We start from the raw sequence: 17,732 nt of genomic DNA on the forward strand, positions 1-17,732 counted from the left end.
TCTGCATCAATGGAGCAGAATAGAGAGCCAGAGACTGGTCAATTAATCTACAACAAAGGAGGCAAGAATATACAATGGGGAAAGAATATAATGGGGAAATAAACAAGACAGTCTCTTCAATAAATCGTGTTAAAAAAACTGGACAACTACATGCAAAACTATGAAACTCACTCTCTTACACCATACAGAAAAATAAACTCAAATGGATTGAAGACCTAAATGTAAAGCCTGAAACCATAAAACTCCTAAAGAAAAACAGAGGCAGTAAACTCTTGGACATGAGTCTCTGTAATATATTTTTGGATTTGTCTCCTCAGGCAAGGCCCATCAAACTCCTAAAGAAAAACAGAGGCAGTAAACTCTTGGACATGAGTCTCCGTAATATATTTCTGGATCTGTCTCCTCAGGCAAGGCCCAATAAATAAATAAATAAATAAAACTACATCAAACTAAAAAACTTTCACAGTGAAGGAAACCATCAACAAAATGAAAAGGCAACCTACTGAATGGAAGGAGATACTGCAAATGATGTACCTAAAAAGGGGTTAATTTCAAAATATGTGAAGAAACCGTACAACTCAACACCAAAATATCAAATAATCTGATTAAAAAATGCACAGAGGACCTGGATAGAGATTTTCCGAAGACAAACAGATGGCCAATAGACACATGAAAAGATGCTCAACATAACTAATCATCAGAGAAATGCAAATCAAAACCAAAATGACATACCCCCTCACACCCGTCAGAATGGCCAGTATCAAAAAGACAAGAGGGGCACCTGGGTGGCCCAGTCAGATAAGCATCTGCCTTTGGCCCAGGTCATGATCCCAGGGTCCTGGGATGGAGCCCTGCATCAGGCTCTCTGCTCAACAGGGAGCCTGCTTCTCCCTTTCCCTCTGCCTGCCACTGCCCCTGCTTGTGCTCTCAATCTCTCTCTCTCTGACAAATAAATAAATAAAATCTTAAAAAAAAAAAAAAGACAAGAAATAGGTGGCTCAGTCAGTTAAGCATCTGCCTTCCGCTCAGGTCATGGTCCCGCTCCTTCCACTCCTTCTGCTCCTCCCTCCCCCCAAGCTCGTCCCCTCTTGTGCGGGCAGGCACACTCTCTCTCAAATAAATAAATAAAATCTTAAAAAAAAAAAAAAGCCAAGAAATAACAAGTGTTGTCAGGGATGTGGAGAAAAGGGAATCCTTGTGCACAGTTGGTGGGAATGTAAATCAGTACAGCCACTATGGAAAACAGTACGGAGGTTCCTCAAAAAATTAAAACTAGAGGGGGGGCACCTGGGTGGCTTGGTCAGCAGAGCCTTCGGCTCCAGTCGTCATCCTAGGGTCCTGGGATAGAGCCCTGCATCAGGCTCCCTGCTCAGCAGCAGTCTGCTTCTTCTCCCTCTGCCTCTCCCCCTCAACTCGTTCTCTCTCTCCCTCTCTCTCAAATAAATAAAATCTTTTTAAAAAATTAAAACTACAGGTGTGCCTGGCTAGCTCAGTTGGAAGAGCATGAGACTCTTGATCTCGAAGTCATGAGTTCGAGCCCCATGTTGGATGCAGAGATTACTTAAACTTAAAAAAAAAAAAACTAGAAATACCATACAATCCAGCAATTCCACTTGTGGGTATTTATCCAAAGAAAATGAAAAAACTAATTCAGAAAGATATATACACCCCTACGTTCATTACAGCATTATTTATAATAGCCAAGATATGGAAACAGCCTAAGTGTCCACTGATAAATGAATGGATAAAGAAGATGTGGTATATATATACAATGGAATATTACTCAGCCACAAAAAAAGAATGAAATCTGGGGCACCTGGGTGGCTCAGTTGGTTAAGCATCACCTTCGGCTCAGGTCACGATCCCAGGGGCCTGGGATTAAGTCCCATGTCAGGCGCTCTGTTCAGCGAGCAGCCTGCTTCTCCCTCTCCCTCCCCCACCCCCCACTTGTGCAGCGCACTCTCTCTCTCACTCTCTAATGAATAAAAATCTTAAGGAAAAAAAAAGGAAATCTTTGCATTTGTGACAACATGGATGGTCCTAGAGGATAGTATGTTAAATGAAATCATACAGAAAAAGACAAATACTGTATAATTTCACTTATATATGGAATCTAAAAAACAACACAACAAACAAAACAAAGCAGGTTCATAAATACAGAGAACTGGTAGTTGCAGGGACGGGGGGCCTTCGGGGAATGGGCAAAAAGGCAAATTAAGAAGTACAAACTTAAGAAGTCATGGAGATGTACAGTGTAGAGATTATAATCAATAACAGTGTAATAAGTTTATATGATAACAAATGGTAACTAGACTTATCATGGTGATCATTTCATAAGGTATGTGTCAACTCATTGTGTTGTACACCTGAAACTAAAATGTCAACTATACTTCAGTAAAAAAATTAAAATTTAAAAAATAAAAAATACACAGAGTATCCGGCTGGCTCAGTCAGTAAAGCATGCAACTCTTGACTTTTGATCTCAGGGTCATCAATTCGAGCCCCACACTGGGCATAGAGCTTACATTAAAAAAAAAAATTAAGCCTACAGAAAAGTGCCACCAGACATCTGTGATTCAGATCCTGGGTTTCAATCAATTATTAAAAAGGTAAAACCAGGGGCGCCTGGGTGGCTCAGTCGTTAAGTGTCTGCCTTCGGTTCAGATCATGATCCCAGGGTCCTGGGATCGAGCCCCGCATCCGGCTCCCTGCTCCGCGGGAAGCCTGCTTCTCCCTCTCCCACTCCCCCTGCTGTGTTCCCTCTCTCACTGTGTGTCTCTCTGTCAAATAAATAAATAAAATCTTTTAAAAAAAGAAAAAGGTAAAACCACCTTAAAAATAAGTAAACAAGTGGGGCGCCTGGGTGGCTTAGCCGTTTAGCGTCTGCCTTCGGCTCAGGTCATGATCCCAGGGTCCTGGGATCGAGCCCCACATCGGGTTCCTTGCTCGTCAGGGAAGCCTGGTTCTCCCTCTCCCACTCCCCCTGCTTGTGTTCCCTCTCTCGCTGTCTCTCTCTCTCTGTCAAAAAATAAATAAAAATCTTTTAAAAAAATAAATAAAATGTTAAAAAAAAGTAAGTAAGTAAAAATTAAATAAACAAAAAATACAAAGCACTGCCACCAGGGATGAATTTCCATTATGTTTATATTTATACATTAGAGACTTATATACCTTTAAAAATCTTTAGGTATCCAAAAGAAATGAAAGCATATCTCCAGACAAAAACTTGTACGTGAATGTTCATAGCAGTATTGTTCGTAATAGTCAAAAAGTGGAAACAACCCAAAGGTCCATCAATCAATAAACAGATAAATAAAATGTGGTGTATACCTATAAAAAGAAATGAGGTACTGATACATGCTATAACATGGAAGGACCTTTAAAACACGATGCTAAATGAAAGAAGCCAGTCACAAAGGACTACATATTAGAGGACTCCATTTAATGATGAAATGTCCAGAATAGACAAATCCACACAGAGTAGACTAGTGGTTGCCAAGGACTAGAAAGTGACTGCTACTGAGGCACCTGGGTGGCTCAGTTGGTTAAGCATCGGACTCTTCATTTCAGCTCAGGTCATGATCTCAGGGTTGTGAGATCGAGCCCCGCATCGGGCTCCACGCTGAGCACAGAGTCGGCTTGGGAACCTCTCCCTCTGCTCCTCTCCTCGCTCATGCTCGCTCATGCTCTCTCTCTCTTTCACACTTTCTCTAGTCGGCTTAGGACACTCTCCCTCTCCCTCTGCTCCCTCTCCCATGCGTGCGCGCTCTCTCTCTCAAAAAATAAATAAAACCTTTTAAAAAAAAAAAGTGAATGCTACTGGGTATATTTTTTGCAGGGTGATTAAAATATCCTAAAACTGGGATATGGCTGGACAACTCTGTGAATATACTAAAAATTACTGAATTATACACTTCAAATGGATGAATTATATATCAATAAAGCAATTATTAAAAAAAAATCTTTAGGGCCCTCAATTTCCATAAACCTAAGAATTTTTCCTGATGAAATTCATAAATACACTAAGAAGGGTGCTTTAACCATAAAAGAGCACTTACTAAAGGAAATAGACAAATCCACGTCTGCTAAATCTTCTGAAACCATTAAGAAGTCACTTTAAAATCAACAGTTCTCCCACATTACGTGAAAAAAACACAGAAAAGCCTTCCTCTGAAAAAGGTGCAATAACTCTTCAACTGCAGGCTGTATCACCAATGCCATGTACATCCTTCAGGCCCAAGTTCTTTAGACAAATTTCCAAATATTAAGCTCCCAACCTAATACTGATCACTGACCATCACTCCTTACTACAGTGGTAGGCAGGGTGCAAACTACCAGAGCAGTCCAATGAGCAGAAGCCACTCTCTCATTACGTCTCCTCACTATATCCAGAAAATGAAGAAACTAAATGTAAAAAATAGAGCAAAGAGGTCCAGAAATCCGTCAACAACGACAACAAAAAAAACTATTATTTACCCTATCCTCAGCACTAACTACTCTCCTAGCAGTGTGTTGTCTGTCAGTCCTATGTTTCTCTATGAATGTTAGATTCTAAGCAAGTGCTAGAACTTTTGTTTTTTAAGTATTTTTTTCCACAATATGCAGAAGCATAGTTCTGTAATTGGGCTCAGCCTGTAGAAAGTATTCAGCAAATGCTGTTGCCTGAGAGAAAACAGACACATGCACAAAAGATGTGTGCCTCTTCTGCTAGTACAGAGAAGTGTACTGAGAAACAGTATCATATTACTTTACTTACAAAGCACTTCAAACACGTCCATAACTGAAATCTAAAACACAGCTCTTCCTAAATAACTGTTTTTCTCTAAGAATCTCATAGTAAAAAATTAAAAAAAAAAAAAGAATCTCATAATTCATCACATTTCCCTCTTTTTTGGCCACAGGGACTCCAAGAGCAAAGTCTATAACCCACCCCCCCTCTGGTACATATTTATAAATTCTAAATTTACTCCCTTCATTTTCCTGACATACCCTTATTTTCCCATTGTTACATCTCATTACCACCTATTTTATAACTTTTTTTTTTCTAATTCCACACCAAACACCTTGTGAAACAAAACAAAGATGTATCATAAACCTCTGCAAGTTGCCATCCAGGGGGCACATACAATCAAGTACCACACACAGTATTAGAGAAGAGCATCTGACTAAATGCTATTTTTTTTTTCACACTGGAACCTAATTCTTAAAAATGGAAAACAGTTCGGGGCGCCTGGGTGGCTCAGTCGTTAAGCATCTGCCTTCGGCTCAGGTCATGATCCCAGGGTCCTGGGATCGAGCCCCGCATCAGGCTCCCTCCTCCTCGGGAAGCCTGCTTCTCCCTCTCCCACTCCCCCTGCTTGTGTTCCCTCTCTAGCTGTCTCTCTCTCTGAAATAAATAAATAAAATCTTTAGGAAAAAAAAAAGGAAAACAGTTCTAAAAGTTATAGTCAAAGAAAGCCTGCTGACGATCCTTTTGACCAAGTACATAACGTTAAGTCTTTGTGAACTCCAAATATAATGAAAAAGACTCCAGGAGTACTGGTGTAAAACAAAATATGAAAGCATGGACTACTCAGCTTTCGAGTATGATGTTAACCAAATGGCAATGGCCCAAATGCTGAAACATCTAAGCAATCTACCCAGGAAGATAAGAGGCTCATAGTCTAACACAATCATTCAGCAGGGACAACAGAAAAGAATCTCCAGGGAATGACAAGATTGTCAGTATGGGGAATACTTGGGCTCCCTCCCAGTTTAACACAGTATTTAATAATTACAAATGCAAGTATTAACTCACAGTCATTGGAGAGTAAGAACAGCCATATCAAGGGTGGGAGTCAAGATACCACTAAAAGATGACACCACCAAGTGAAAGAAAATGGGGGTACAAAGAGTCAAAAAGAAGGTTTATCCACTGACTTTTGCCTGGCTATCTAGAATTATCTCCCAATGGCTGTCAACCCTACGGTGGATACTGACCCATCCTAGAGCCAACAGACTACTAGCAAAAGTGAAAAAGATCTGTGAAGTTGTCCTCTAAATTTCTTTTCACCAAAGCAGAGCTACCTACTTCTGCCCCTTAAAAACCAGTACAGAGGTCACACAGTTCAATTGGTCAACCCTAAAATTTTTTCCCAATTTCATCACTCACTTTATCTCACAGCAGTTTACAGAGCAAACAGATTTCACAATAAGAGAATAAAACAATCACAAGTCAAAGACTTGACCTTGGGTTTTGCATGACGAAACCTTTAACACTATTCAAAACAGAAGTTCTCAGGTTATAAAAATTACTGTTACAATAAACACACCAATGTTTTGTAGGCAAGATTTTTAAATAATACTATTAATACTATTTAAAATTTACTTAGATAGGAAGATGTGTTTTCTAGTATTTTATAATATCCTGATCCACATCCATTGTCTTGTTTACTATGGGTATGTTTTACAGGCCAAAAAAACAAAATTCATGAGACTTCTTTCCCTCACTCCCCTCCAAAGACTTCAATTCGGCCCAAAAATGAGGCTTTGAAGTTTCTAAGTATGGCAAATACAATAATTTTAAGTATTAAAAGAAGTGACACTTGGGGCACCTGGGTCAGTTAAGCATCTGCCTTCGGCTCAGGTCATGATCTTGGGGTTCTGGGATGAATGGGGGTCCCTGCTCGGAGGGGAATCTGTCTCTCCCTCAGCTCATGCTCTTTCTCTCTCGCTCTCAATCTCTCTAATACATAAAAAAATCTTTAAAAAAAATTTTTTAATAAATAAATAAAAATAACAAAGTTTCATTTTAAACTTAAATTTTATTTTAAATAAATTTTAAAATATTTAAAATTAAACTATTTTAAATTGTAAATAAAGCTTGCAAGATTTTTAAAGTAGTGCATATCACCTCAACACATGTTCTCAAGCTGTTAAGTTTTTATTTATTTTTTTTAAAGATTTTATTTATTTATTTGACAGAGAGAGACACAGCGAGAGAGGGAACACAAGCAGGGGGAGTGGGAGAGGGAGAACCAGGCTTCCCGCAGAGCAGGGAGCCTGATGCGGGGCTCGATCCCAGGACCCTGGGATCATGACCTGAGCCGAAGGCAGACGCTTAACGACTGAGCCACCCAGGTGCCCCTAAGTTTTTATTTAAAGAGCCTCATGCCGATTATCTGTCAAAGTTTATACTTTGAAACTAAAACTTAAATATTTAAAAAAGGCATATATATATGATACACACACACAGACACAGCCACATTTAGGCAGAGCTTAAAGAGCTCGCTATTAAAAGAGGGGAAAACTAAGACACTAAGAGAATTTCTACATCAGACAGGAAAATCCTAACTTTAAAAGGTGGGAAAAAACTAATTGTTCATAAACAAGAGTAATGATGAGAGAAATGGCTATAAAGTACTTGGAACAATAAATAGCTTCCTTCCCTCCAACACTGCTGGGTGGCATCACAGCCTGTGATAGTCTTTACTTTACCAGTTCACTGCTAAAAGCATTCTGCCAATTTGGTCTTAAATTTTGTTCCATTATGCCAGAAGGCCTTAAAAAAAAAAGCTAAGGAAATAGGCCCACCAAACAGGAATTAATAGCCCAGGGGTTATGGCAAAATGTGCTGGCAAGCAGATCACTTTATATTGAGTCACTCTGTCTCAATATAGATAAGTTTCCCACAATTACTACGTAGAAAACACATGTAAATAAAAACAAATCTGGAAAAAAAATGCACTTTTGCACTACTGCTTCTGTGGAAAAAAGGCACTCTTGCAATTCTAGGAGAAAAGTCAACATTTGTATTCTTCTCCTTATTATCAAGTTTATCATCTCTAAAATTCAAGCAAAATTATGGCCACTAATTCTCTGACCTCAGAGTGCTACTTTGTTGTTGTTGCAATCGCTTTGTTTGCTTTGGTTTAGTTTTTAAGGCTGGAACTATGGGGGGGGGGCAGAAATATAAAGAGAGCATGGGAACTGGAATCACAAAGACCTGATTTCAAAACCAGACTCTACCTGGTAACTAAGCTTCAGTTTCTCATCTCTCAAAAAGGATATTACCTCCCCCATGACATTGTTCTGAGACTTAAATACAGGAAATATAGCCCAGTGCCTAAAATATAAATGCTTCTATCCCCATCAGTAGTTCCCATCTGACAGATCAAACACCTCTTTACTCCTCCAATCAGTAAGTGGCTGATGAGGGCAGTGATTCTCCACTTAAAGATAAGCCCCTCCACTCACCTCTGCCTCACCTGCTGCCATGTGTTTCCCCGCAGGACAGCTGAGCTCTAAGATCTACCACTTTACCTGAGTACAAATCTGAAGAACTTATGGTCCTCCCTCATTCAATCAACACAAAAATTACAGACATCACCTGACAAAGGGGTATGAAAAACCTAACAGTCTCTGCCCTGGAATAGTTCAAACCAAGATGAGATCAACACCAAAACCAGTAAATTATAATACACTATAATGACTACAGAAGAGGTAATCTGTGTGTGGCCTACATCTGCAACACAGCAACTACCCTGAGTTTCTCTAACGCTCTTCATTATATCATGTGTCTGGCCCAACAGAACTGTGTTGTGATGAGTGCCAATTCCAAGTTGGTTCACTGACTTAGGCCCCTGGGTATGGAACAGGCTTTACCATTTAACAGTAACTCCAGTTTGCTAACTGACCCAGATAAAACTGCTCAACAAGTCAGAAGTAGTTCCTTATGATAAGGCTCAGCATAAGACACAGCCCAGACTAAGCCTTCAATAAACACTTGTTGACTTGCACAGTACAACCAGATTTTAGATCTTAGAGCTCTGCCAAAAACTGACCCGGAGTTTGATTTTCCCACCTCGCACAGGACAGGCGAGCACCTTGATTCTCTGTTAAGCTTTACCCAACAGCCTATCATTAGAAATGCCAACACAAGATCTATAGTAGAGATTTTTCAAACCAATGTTTATGATTTCTAAACAATGTTTAGCCAAATAAGGCAAAGATTACAGGCCTTCCACATTTGCCCCTACACAGATACCATCCAAACCAAACACCTCCTCCTTAGGTCTCTCTCTACATGTACAGCTGCCTACATCTCAAACTCAACATATACATTACCAAATTTAAATATCTTGTCCCCAAATCAGATACCCCTCTATATTCCTTTTCCTCTATTACTTCATTTTCCCAGGGACCTAACATTTCTAATTCAGTCACCGAACTCTGTACTTCTCAGTCCCCTAATTTCTTTTTCATTGCTCACTAACCCTTACCCACCCTAATCTCTCACGGCCAACTCAATCTTCCCAAACACCACTGGATAAAAGCCACACATACACATTCAAAAACCCTGCAGCCTAGTGAATTAATAAATCTTAGTCTTGGCATTCAAGGCCCTTCTCTTTGTGACAATAACCTTTTTCTCCGATTTTATTTTAAAGCCAAAGGATTAGGGACTCATGTGTTTAATAGATTTCCTCTGAAGCTCTGTTATATGCCAAATTCTAGGGAATGGGATATTGAGGTGAATAAAATCCAATTCCCACCCCAAGACTCCTAGCAAATAGGAAAGAAATACAGTGCCTTAAAGATAAAAAGCGCCCTGGGGCACCTATGTGGCTCTGTCGGTTAGGCATCGGAATCCTGATTTCAGCTCAGGTCATGATCTCAAGGGTTGTGAGATCAAGCCCTGTGCTGGGCTCCATTCTCAGCAAGGTGTCTGCTTGAGATTCTTCCTCTCCCTCTGCGCCTGCCCCAACTTGTGCTCTAAATAAATAAATAAAATAAAATCTTTAAACAAACAAAAAAGACAGAATGTGCCCTAAGTGCATAAGAAGCCCCACAGGGGCACCTGGGTGGTGTCTGGCTCTTGGTTTCAACTCAGGTTATGATCTCAGGGTCATGAGATCAAGCCCCACATCGGGCTCTGCACTCAGCATGGAATCTGCTTAGGATTCTCTTCCCCTCTTCCTATGCACCCCCCAACTCTCTCCCCTTCTCTAAAATAAATAAATCTTTACAAAAAAAAAAAAAAGCCCTCTATATGTCTAACTTCTTAGTGTCCCTCACCTACCTACACATAGTAGGTTCTAATAAAGCAGCACTAACGTTGAGGATTGTTCCAATAAACCAAAGACATATAATCAATGTGCTCAATAAATCTCGTGAATAAGAAGTAAATTCCACCTCTTCATTTCTACTATGGTAAAGAACCATGGCACACACGCTGCCTTTTTTGGAAGGGTCAGGGAAAGCACAACTGAGAATTCAAATCTGCAGATGTGCTCGTACCTGATTTATTTCTGAAGCAGAACAGAAGCACCAGAGACCTAGTGAAAGATGTCCGTTCTTTCCTCTAGAATTTGGCATATAACAGAGCTTCAGAGGAAATCTATTAATCTATTACTCAGATATGGACAATATAAAATGAATGCTCTACAAATTCAACCTATATCCTATGTCAAAGAATAGCCTGATTAAAACATTCTAATCCTTTCGTCACTATGAGGAAGTTAGGAAACACAGATCAGGCAAAACTCTCTTCTCAGTAAAATATGCTGTGATTCCAGCTGTGGTTTTGGATTAGTAAAAGTAAGCATGTTAAAATTAACCAAACCCAACAAGTGCTTAGAACAAGAGGACAAAGATGGTTGAAACCTAAAAGCCACAACCACTCCTCTCTGACACAAAACATCAAATATACCAGTTCCATTTCAAATAAATTTCACTTGAGCAGCTAATTTGTTATCAACTTCCTAGTACCTTCAACTATAATATCTTAAAAAACAAAAGTCACCCACACCCAACAGGAAAGGCTTTGAAAATATGGATGCAGCCTATAAACAGCCCAAACAATTCTTAAAAGAATACATGGCAAAGGGAAAAAAGTATTCTTGGTTTAAAAAGTATGTATGAGGGGCGCCTGGGTGGCTCAGTCAGCCAAGCGTCTGCCTTCGGCTCAGGTCATGATCCCTAAGCAGGAGCCTGCTTCTCCCTCTCCTTCTCCCCACTGCTCATGCTCTCTCTTGCCATGTCTCTCTCTCTCTAATAAAATCTTAAAAAAAAAAAAAAGTATATGTGAAAATGTAGCACATGCCCATTAAAACAATCTTGTCTTTTCTTAAATGAATTGGTGGTTTACTATTTAGCACCAGAATGATAAATGACCCAGTAATAATATTACAACATTTATCCTTTAAAACAAACGACTCTTAAGTTTAGACCAAATGAAATTAGCAATTTAGGCTTTTAAAGACATTCATTGAAAGCACATATCCTAAGTGAACACAGATTATAAAAGAGTTTCAAAGCTGAAATAGTGAACTTTTTTTTTACCTGATGTTCTGCATGAATGTTATCCCCAGTAGGCCATCGATGTTTGCTATTATTATAGCCGCCTCCACCACTGCCTCCTCCCCCAAGCTGCTCACCATGCTGCCTCTGAAAGAAGTAGTCCACCATAGCGTCGTCTTGGGAACGGCCTGCAACTCCTATGGATCCTGGGACAGGGCTGGAGTGTGTCCCAGCTGCAAGAGCCTGATTTGCAGCTGGTTGTGGCTGCGCTTGCGACCCTGTTCCAGATGTCAAAACAACAGGCATGTTGGGATTAGCTGGTTCTTGAGGGTGATGTTTCAGGTGGGGGCTGAAAGAGTCCTGCCAAAGCACTGCTTTTCTCTTCAAGACACATGCAACGCTCATTCCACCAACACCTAAGGACAAAGAGGTTACAAATGTTTAAAATTTGCGTTTTTTAAAACATAACTTGATATATACCAAGAAAAAATATGAGCCCCATGTCTTTTGCAATACCACATCTACAACCAATTTCTACCAAGTAGCTAAGCGTTTTATAATATATACACAATTTTCCAAACTGAGACCTCTATTGTTAAGTTGCTGAATATGTGCAGGTGTGGAAATAAATGTAGTTGGTTGGTGGCAGGCAATATGACAAGGTACTGAGATCAGAATTCAATACAGCAACTTCAGGAAAGCTTATGTTGTTACCAAACCTAATAATATAGAATTGGACTTCAATCAAAGGCCCCTCTACCCAACTTATTTACACCTTAAGCCAATTTTGCAGATACTTCTGAAATGAACAAGAGCTCTATAAAATATCACTTTACAAGTCAAGCAGACATAAGCCAATAAACCAAACAAAAATCCAAACTCCATATATAATTAGCAATGACTCACTGTCTAAAACTTGAAAAGATCCTTTAAAATGTACAACATATTCACAGGATGCTCCTTGAAGAAACAGTAAGGCCCCCTAACCAAAAACAGCAACAGAATGTTCTTAGCCTGAACCTTTTTAGCCGCTGGTGGGGGGTGGGAGGGGGAGGTGGGGAGTGTCAAAATTTTTACGAATAATTTACAATTGTAATCACATCATTATTCCATTATAAACAGGATGAGACCAACCAAGTTCAAACAGTTTACTAGTGTAGAAAGGCTCACTGTAAAAAAAAGACACTTCAGTAACAATTGTGTGGCAAATATACTACAGACAATATCTTAACAGTCCTACTTTACAAATGAAAATGCTTAGCTGGCTCAGACTGTGGAGCTTGCGACTCTTGACCTCGGGGTTGTGGGCTGGAGCTCCAAGTTGGATGTGAAGATTACTTAAAAAATAAAATCTTTAAAAAATAACAAACAAATAAATAAATCTGTTTTGCACCCAAGCTTAGTTCTATCAACCCTTGCTACTCCCCTGCTACTCCCCAGTAAATCAACACAGATACTATTTCTCTCACTTGCACCCACTACTCTTCTCTGGAACAAAGAATCTTCAAAATGTTACTATGAAACATTACTATTTAAATTTCTTAAATCAAAAACTACATTTGTACATAATATAGAACATCTGTCAGCCTGTGGGTGCTTTAAAAATTGCTACAAAGTAATTAATCAGTTACCTATTAGACTACACCTGTCTATACTCTCTGGAGTCTAATTTCAAGGCTATCAATTTAATAGTCCACTGCTACAAATGCCTTCTCTCTCTCTACCAAGCCCTACTGTAACATTTCAAAAACAGATTCATAAGACTTATGAGAAATCTATTAAGTTATTTCTTTATAGAATTAAGCCTCCTGATAAAGAACTGCTTCTCGCAATTCATGTTCCGAAGCCAGAAGATACAATGGAATCTGTAATTTATTCAAAGCCTAATTTGGAAATGCCTAGTTTCAGTTAACAATTCCAATCCATCAGAATCTTACCAGAGTAGTGGGCAGTCTAGCTTTCTAGACTACAGTTTCTGCTTTCATGAATAGAATCATGTTCTTGCTTAAGTACCAAAACCAAAAAGTCATAGCTGTGTTTACCATAGGCCTTTGCAAAGTGCCAAGCAGCCTAATAACCTCCCGTTTGATTTTTCAAAAGAATTAATTGCCCTTTTTTATGGAGGTATAACTGACATATAACATTGTATTAGTTTTCATGAGTGCAACATAATGACTGGATATTTGTATACACTTGAAATGATCACAATAAGTCTATTTACCATCCATCACACCGCACAGTCATTACCCTCTTATTACCAATAGTAGCCAGTCCCATTTTCTTCCACGAGGGAATATCAATGTAACAGTCTGTTCTAGAGCAAGCCAGGAATCGCAAAACCCAAGTTTTACCACTAACCCAGCAACCTCTCTGAGCCTGTTTCCCCATCTAGAAAATAGAAGAAATGCTTTCTCTAGGACTCACAAGTTTTTTTTTTAATCAAAATAAAATGATATAAAACTTTTTTGGTAACTTTAAAGTCACCACACTGAGACCCCAAGCATTCAGTTACCACCAGTTAAGGCAATGAAGCTCCAGTCCCTAAGAGGGTTCCTAAAATAGCAAATGCAATCTTCACTGAAATAAAAGATTTGCCACAATACTTATCTAACAAAGAATTTCCATATGAAAAAGGTTTACCTCTGAAACTCACAGAACACTACTACAGTCTAACAAGGAGTTGGGGAGGGGAGAGGAGTTCCCATAAAAAAGTTCAAACAAAACAATTGGCTTTTGTAAAGCTATCTGGATGCCCTAAGACTTCCTGCTTTACCTAATGAGGCAAGGCAGTTTCTCAAACAAGAGAAAACCTGGCAGAAGGGACAGTTCTGAAAGTGAGCAAATACCTAAGCAATTAAGATGTGTCTTGGGCTGTTGTGTAATATCTTGGCAACTACAGCACAAAAATTAAGAAATCAGTCACTTAAATTAAATCACAAAACATTTAAATTGCTGATACCTTTTAGAGAACTCTCACAGCCCACTAAAAGGTTATGTGTAGCATTTGAAATGTGACTTTTTTACAAATAGCAATTATAAAAACATTTTAAGCAACTAGAAATAAGTGCTGATTCTAGTTACTCTTCCAAAGTTTTCAAACTGTACATCAAAGTGTTTGGGTTTTTTGTGGGGTTTTTTTGGAATATCACTAATAGATTTTATTTCAAGCAAAGGAGCACAGTTTAATCTCTCCACCACTCACCTTTTTTTTTTAACTAAAATGCTTAGTTTAAAAGGTGTTTATTTTTTTGCCACAATGAAAAAAAAAAAAACAAAAACCTCTGTGGTCATAAATTTACTTTAAAGCAGTTCATCTCAAACCCAAACTAAACTTCAAACCCAACTTCAAAAAGCCTTGGACAAAATGAATTCAATTGTGGCTAAGGCGAAATAAGAATTCAAAGTTCAAAATCCAGTGAGTATTTCCCAAAGATCCAGGTAAACAATCAACAGCCCCAAAGAGTATTTTATAAAGTTAAAATTAGCAATGAGTCAAAATGTTTATTTTGTTTACGAAAAGTGCTTTGGGAGCCACGTATCTTGGCTTGTTTTGGTGAGTTTTTATGTGTTTCTTAAAACAAACAAAAAGCTAAAGCTACAAGCCTATTGTTTCAGAAGTAAGTGACTTTAAAACAGAACCCCAAAAAACCCTCCATAAACTCTCATTCTTAATCCCAGGAAGAATAGGAAGTGAACGGATTGGGTATCGACAACTAAAAACAGTGTTTTCTCAATTAGACAATGAAGAGTAACAATTCCTCAAGTTATGGGGAGGATAAAACCTTCCATAATGCGCTCGCTCGCTCTCTCGTGTGTGTGTGTACACGCGCGCGTCGGGGAGTATGGGGGGGCTCTAGTGGGGCGAAAAAGTTACAGGAGCTTATTTCTCACTTGACGTGGGAGTGGTACTGACAAGTATAACAAACGATGTCTGTTTACCAAGAACGTCTGTGAGGACTAAAACTATGTGGTACTGCGTATCTGTTTTCCTACTACCGAGGGGTGAGCCCCTCTTTGAGTTAAGACAGACACTCACCAACACAGGGAGGCTCAAGAGGAAGAACCCACCAAAACCCAAGCTCTCACGGAAACAAAAGGCCACAAGCACCCAGGAGACTAAAAAGCGATCTGAAACTTCCTGATCGCCACTTCTCCACATTTAAGGCTCGCAAAGTTCCCCCATGGTGGGTCTCGCCTGTAGACAAGGGCCAAGGCTGTTCCTAAAGCGATTTATTGTTCCTCCTGCTTCGGCGCTGCCACGGAAGCTCAAGAAGTCGAAGAAATCCAGGGTGGCCCAGAATTACACTTCATGGCCACACAGAAGACTCGCGGCTTCGCAAACCCATCAAAAAAGCAACCCGAATGGCAACATCAATCTTCGGGGGCTCCAACCGGGCCGAGCAGAAATGTACAGGCACGTCTATGCCCTGGGCCCGGGCCTAAACCCTCGGCATTTTCCTCGCTTCGACCCCGCTCCCCACCCCCTCCCTCCTTTGATAACAATAGGGGCCTTGCTGCTGACTCCAAAACATGTACGAGGAACAGCGAGTGAAAAGCCTCAGCCAGGGCCCCGGGCGGCTTTTCTAAAGCCCTTCTCACCCGCACAACCGCTCTCAAACACCAATACAAAGGGACAATCTGCTCGCTGGGGGTCCGGAGCAGCGTCTGGGGCCGGCGGGGTGCGGATACTCACGGGCGGAGCGGTTGGATGAAGATGGATTTCAGCCCCCCGATCTTCTCTCTCCGGCGCTCTCGCTCCCCCTTACCTTTCACTCCGACAACATGGCGGCCCACTGGGGACGGGGCTGGCGCGGTGCATCCTGGGATAGGCTCTGGCCCCGGCTCCGGCGGTGGCAGCGGCATGTGCGGAGAAGGCAGGCGGCTCTGGAACAGGTTGCCTGGTTGCCATGCCAACCCAGGGCCTGTGTGAACTTGGGAAACTCGCAGGCAACACAACCGCTGCGCGCGCGAGTGCCCGCCCGCTAGGCGAGCGCGCGCTGTCGCGAGCAGAAGGCGGGGTCCCGCACCCGCACTGGAGCGCCCGCGGTGCTCGCGGGGCCTCGCCACGCGCGGCACGGAGCAGGGCCCGGGGGCCGGACAGGGGCGCCTCGCCGGCTGGCTAGGAACCATAGACGCAGCACCGCCCGCCCCCGCGCGCTCCCAGCTTCACCGCCAGATTGCACCAGCCTACGGGGTTAAGGGACGCTTGCTTACTCGCTCGGCTCGGGCTGGACAGGTGCTGGCTTCTAACCCCTTTGCTGCAGCTTTCTGGCTCTGGGGCCTTATTTAATCTTCCTGCCTCCATCGCCCCATCTGGAGAACGAAGAGGAAAATGAGAATGGCTACTCAACAGAATTGCCGTGAAGATTAAGTTAAATAATGTGGTTTGTTACTCCTTTTAAAGATGTCCAGCGCTTGGTACAGTGCCTGTAAACGGGACCCATGCATAATTTTCAGGGTTCCGTGCAACGTGAAGGTGCGGAGCCCCTTGTTCAAAATTGTTAAGGAATTTCAAAACTGCTGTAGCAGAACAGTAAACTAAAACCAAAGACATAAAGCCGACCCTGTCTGTAAGCACTCAACCAGTGTCCGCCATTGTCATACTATTCAGTTTCAAAGAGGAATAGAAATTTGGCCATCTGATGCAACTGACTTTTCAAATCAGTAGTATTTGATAAGATATTGCTATTCTATCTCCAATTAAGCCCAAGATGGATTTGAAAACTTAGGCAAACCCCAATAGTACATACAAAAGACCAGAAGGGGATATGGAGAGAAACTTTATAATAATTGGAGGAGGGAAAAACGTTTATAATGAATGAAAATCAATTAGTTATTTTTAAAATTGAGAGATATTTAAACATCTGTCAGGAAGAGATGCCACCAACAAAGTAGAACAAATGAGAAAATAAGCTTTAAAATATTGCGATATGCATGGTAGACAGATGGTTAATCTTCACGATAAATACAGAACGTCTCTAATCTATTTAAAAAAAAAAGAGTAATCCAAAATAAACAGACAAAATCACTAGTGGCCAATAAACACATAAAGATAACTAGCCTGGGGCTGATGGGAGCAGGAGTAGGGGAATGGGGAGGGACAGCTAGTGGGTATAGGTTTCTTTCCTGGGTGTTAAAAAGTTTTAAAGTTAGATTGTAATGATGGTTGCACAACTCTGAGAATACTGTGTGCTAAAAACCACTGAATGATGTACTTTCTATGGGGAAAGTTTATGGCATGTGAAATATATCTCAATGAAGCTGTAAAAAATGGGAAAATAATAAAAGAAACACAACTTTGAAATATATTTTCACCTATTAATACACTGGCAAAAATATAAATGATTATTAACATCCTGTTGTGGCAAGTTTTGTGAGAAAATCGGCACTCTTGTTTAAGTTGTTTGAGTATATATTTTATTTTTTAAAAAGAATGTTATTTTTGGGCGCCT

The 17,732-nt window shown here is 40.5% G+C and overlaps 1 protein-coding gene across 12 annotated transcripts in view; it reads right to left on the minus strand.

The window, feature by feature from the left end:
• Window positions 1-16,075, minus strand: part of PUM1 (pumilio RNA binding family member 1) — a 138,780-nt gene extending 122,705 nt beyond the window's left edge. For 10 of the 12 annotated variants that reach the window (XM_044914458.1, XM_044914457.1, XM_044914455.1 and 7 more), the window contains exons 1-2: window positions 15,974-16,067; window positions 11,323-11,696 (exon numbers count right to left, since the gene is read on the minus strand). In XM_044914458.1, coding sequence (XP_044770393.1) covers window positions 11,323-11,685 — 363 coding nt within the window. In that variant the 5' untranslated portion in view covers window positions 11,686-11,696; window positions 15,974-16,067. Of the gene's footprint in view, window positions 1-11,322; window positions 11,697-15,973 lie in introns of those variants that run through there. The other 2 variants (XM_044914449.1, XM_044914460.1) reach the window with 2 other exon arrangements.
• Between the last annotated feature and the right edge of the window lie 1,657 nt (window positions 16,076-17,732).

Source organism: Neomonachus schauinslandi, chromosome 4 (assembly GCF_002201575.2).
Source record: "Neomonachus schauinslandi chromosome 4, ASM220157v2, whole genome shotgun sequence".
Classification (NCBI taxonomy): Eukaryota; Metazoa; Chordata; class Mammalia; order Carnivora; family Phocidae; genus Neomonachus; species Neomonachus schauinslandi.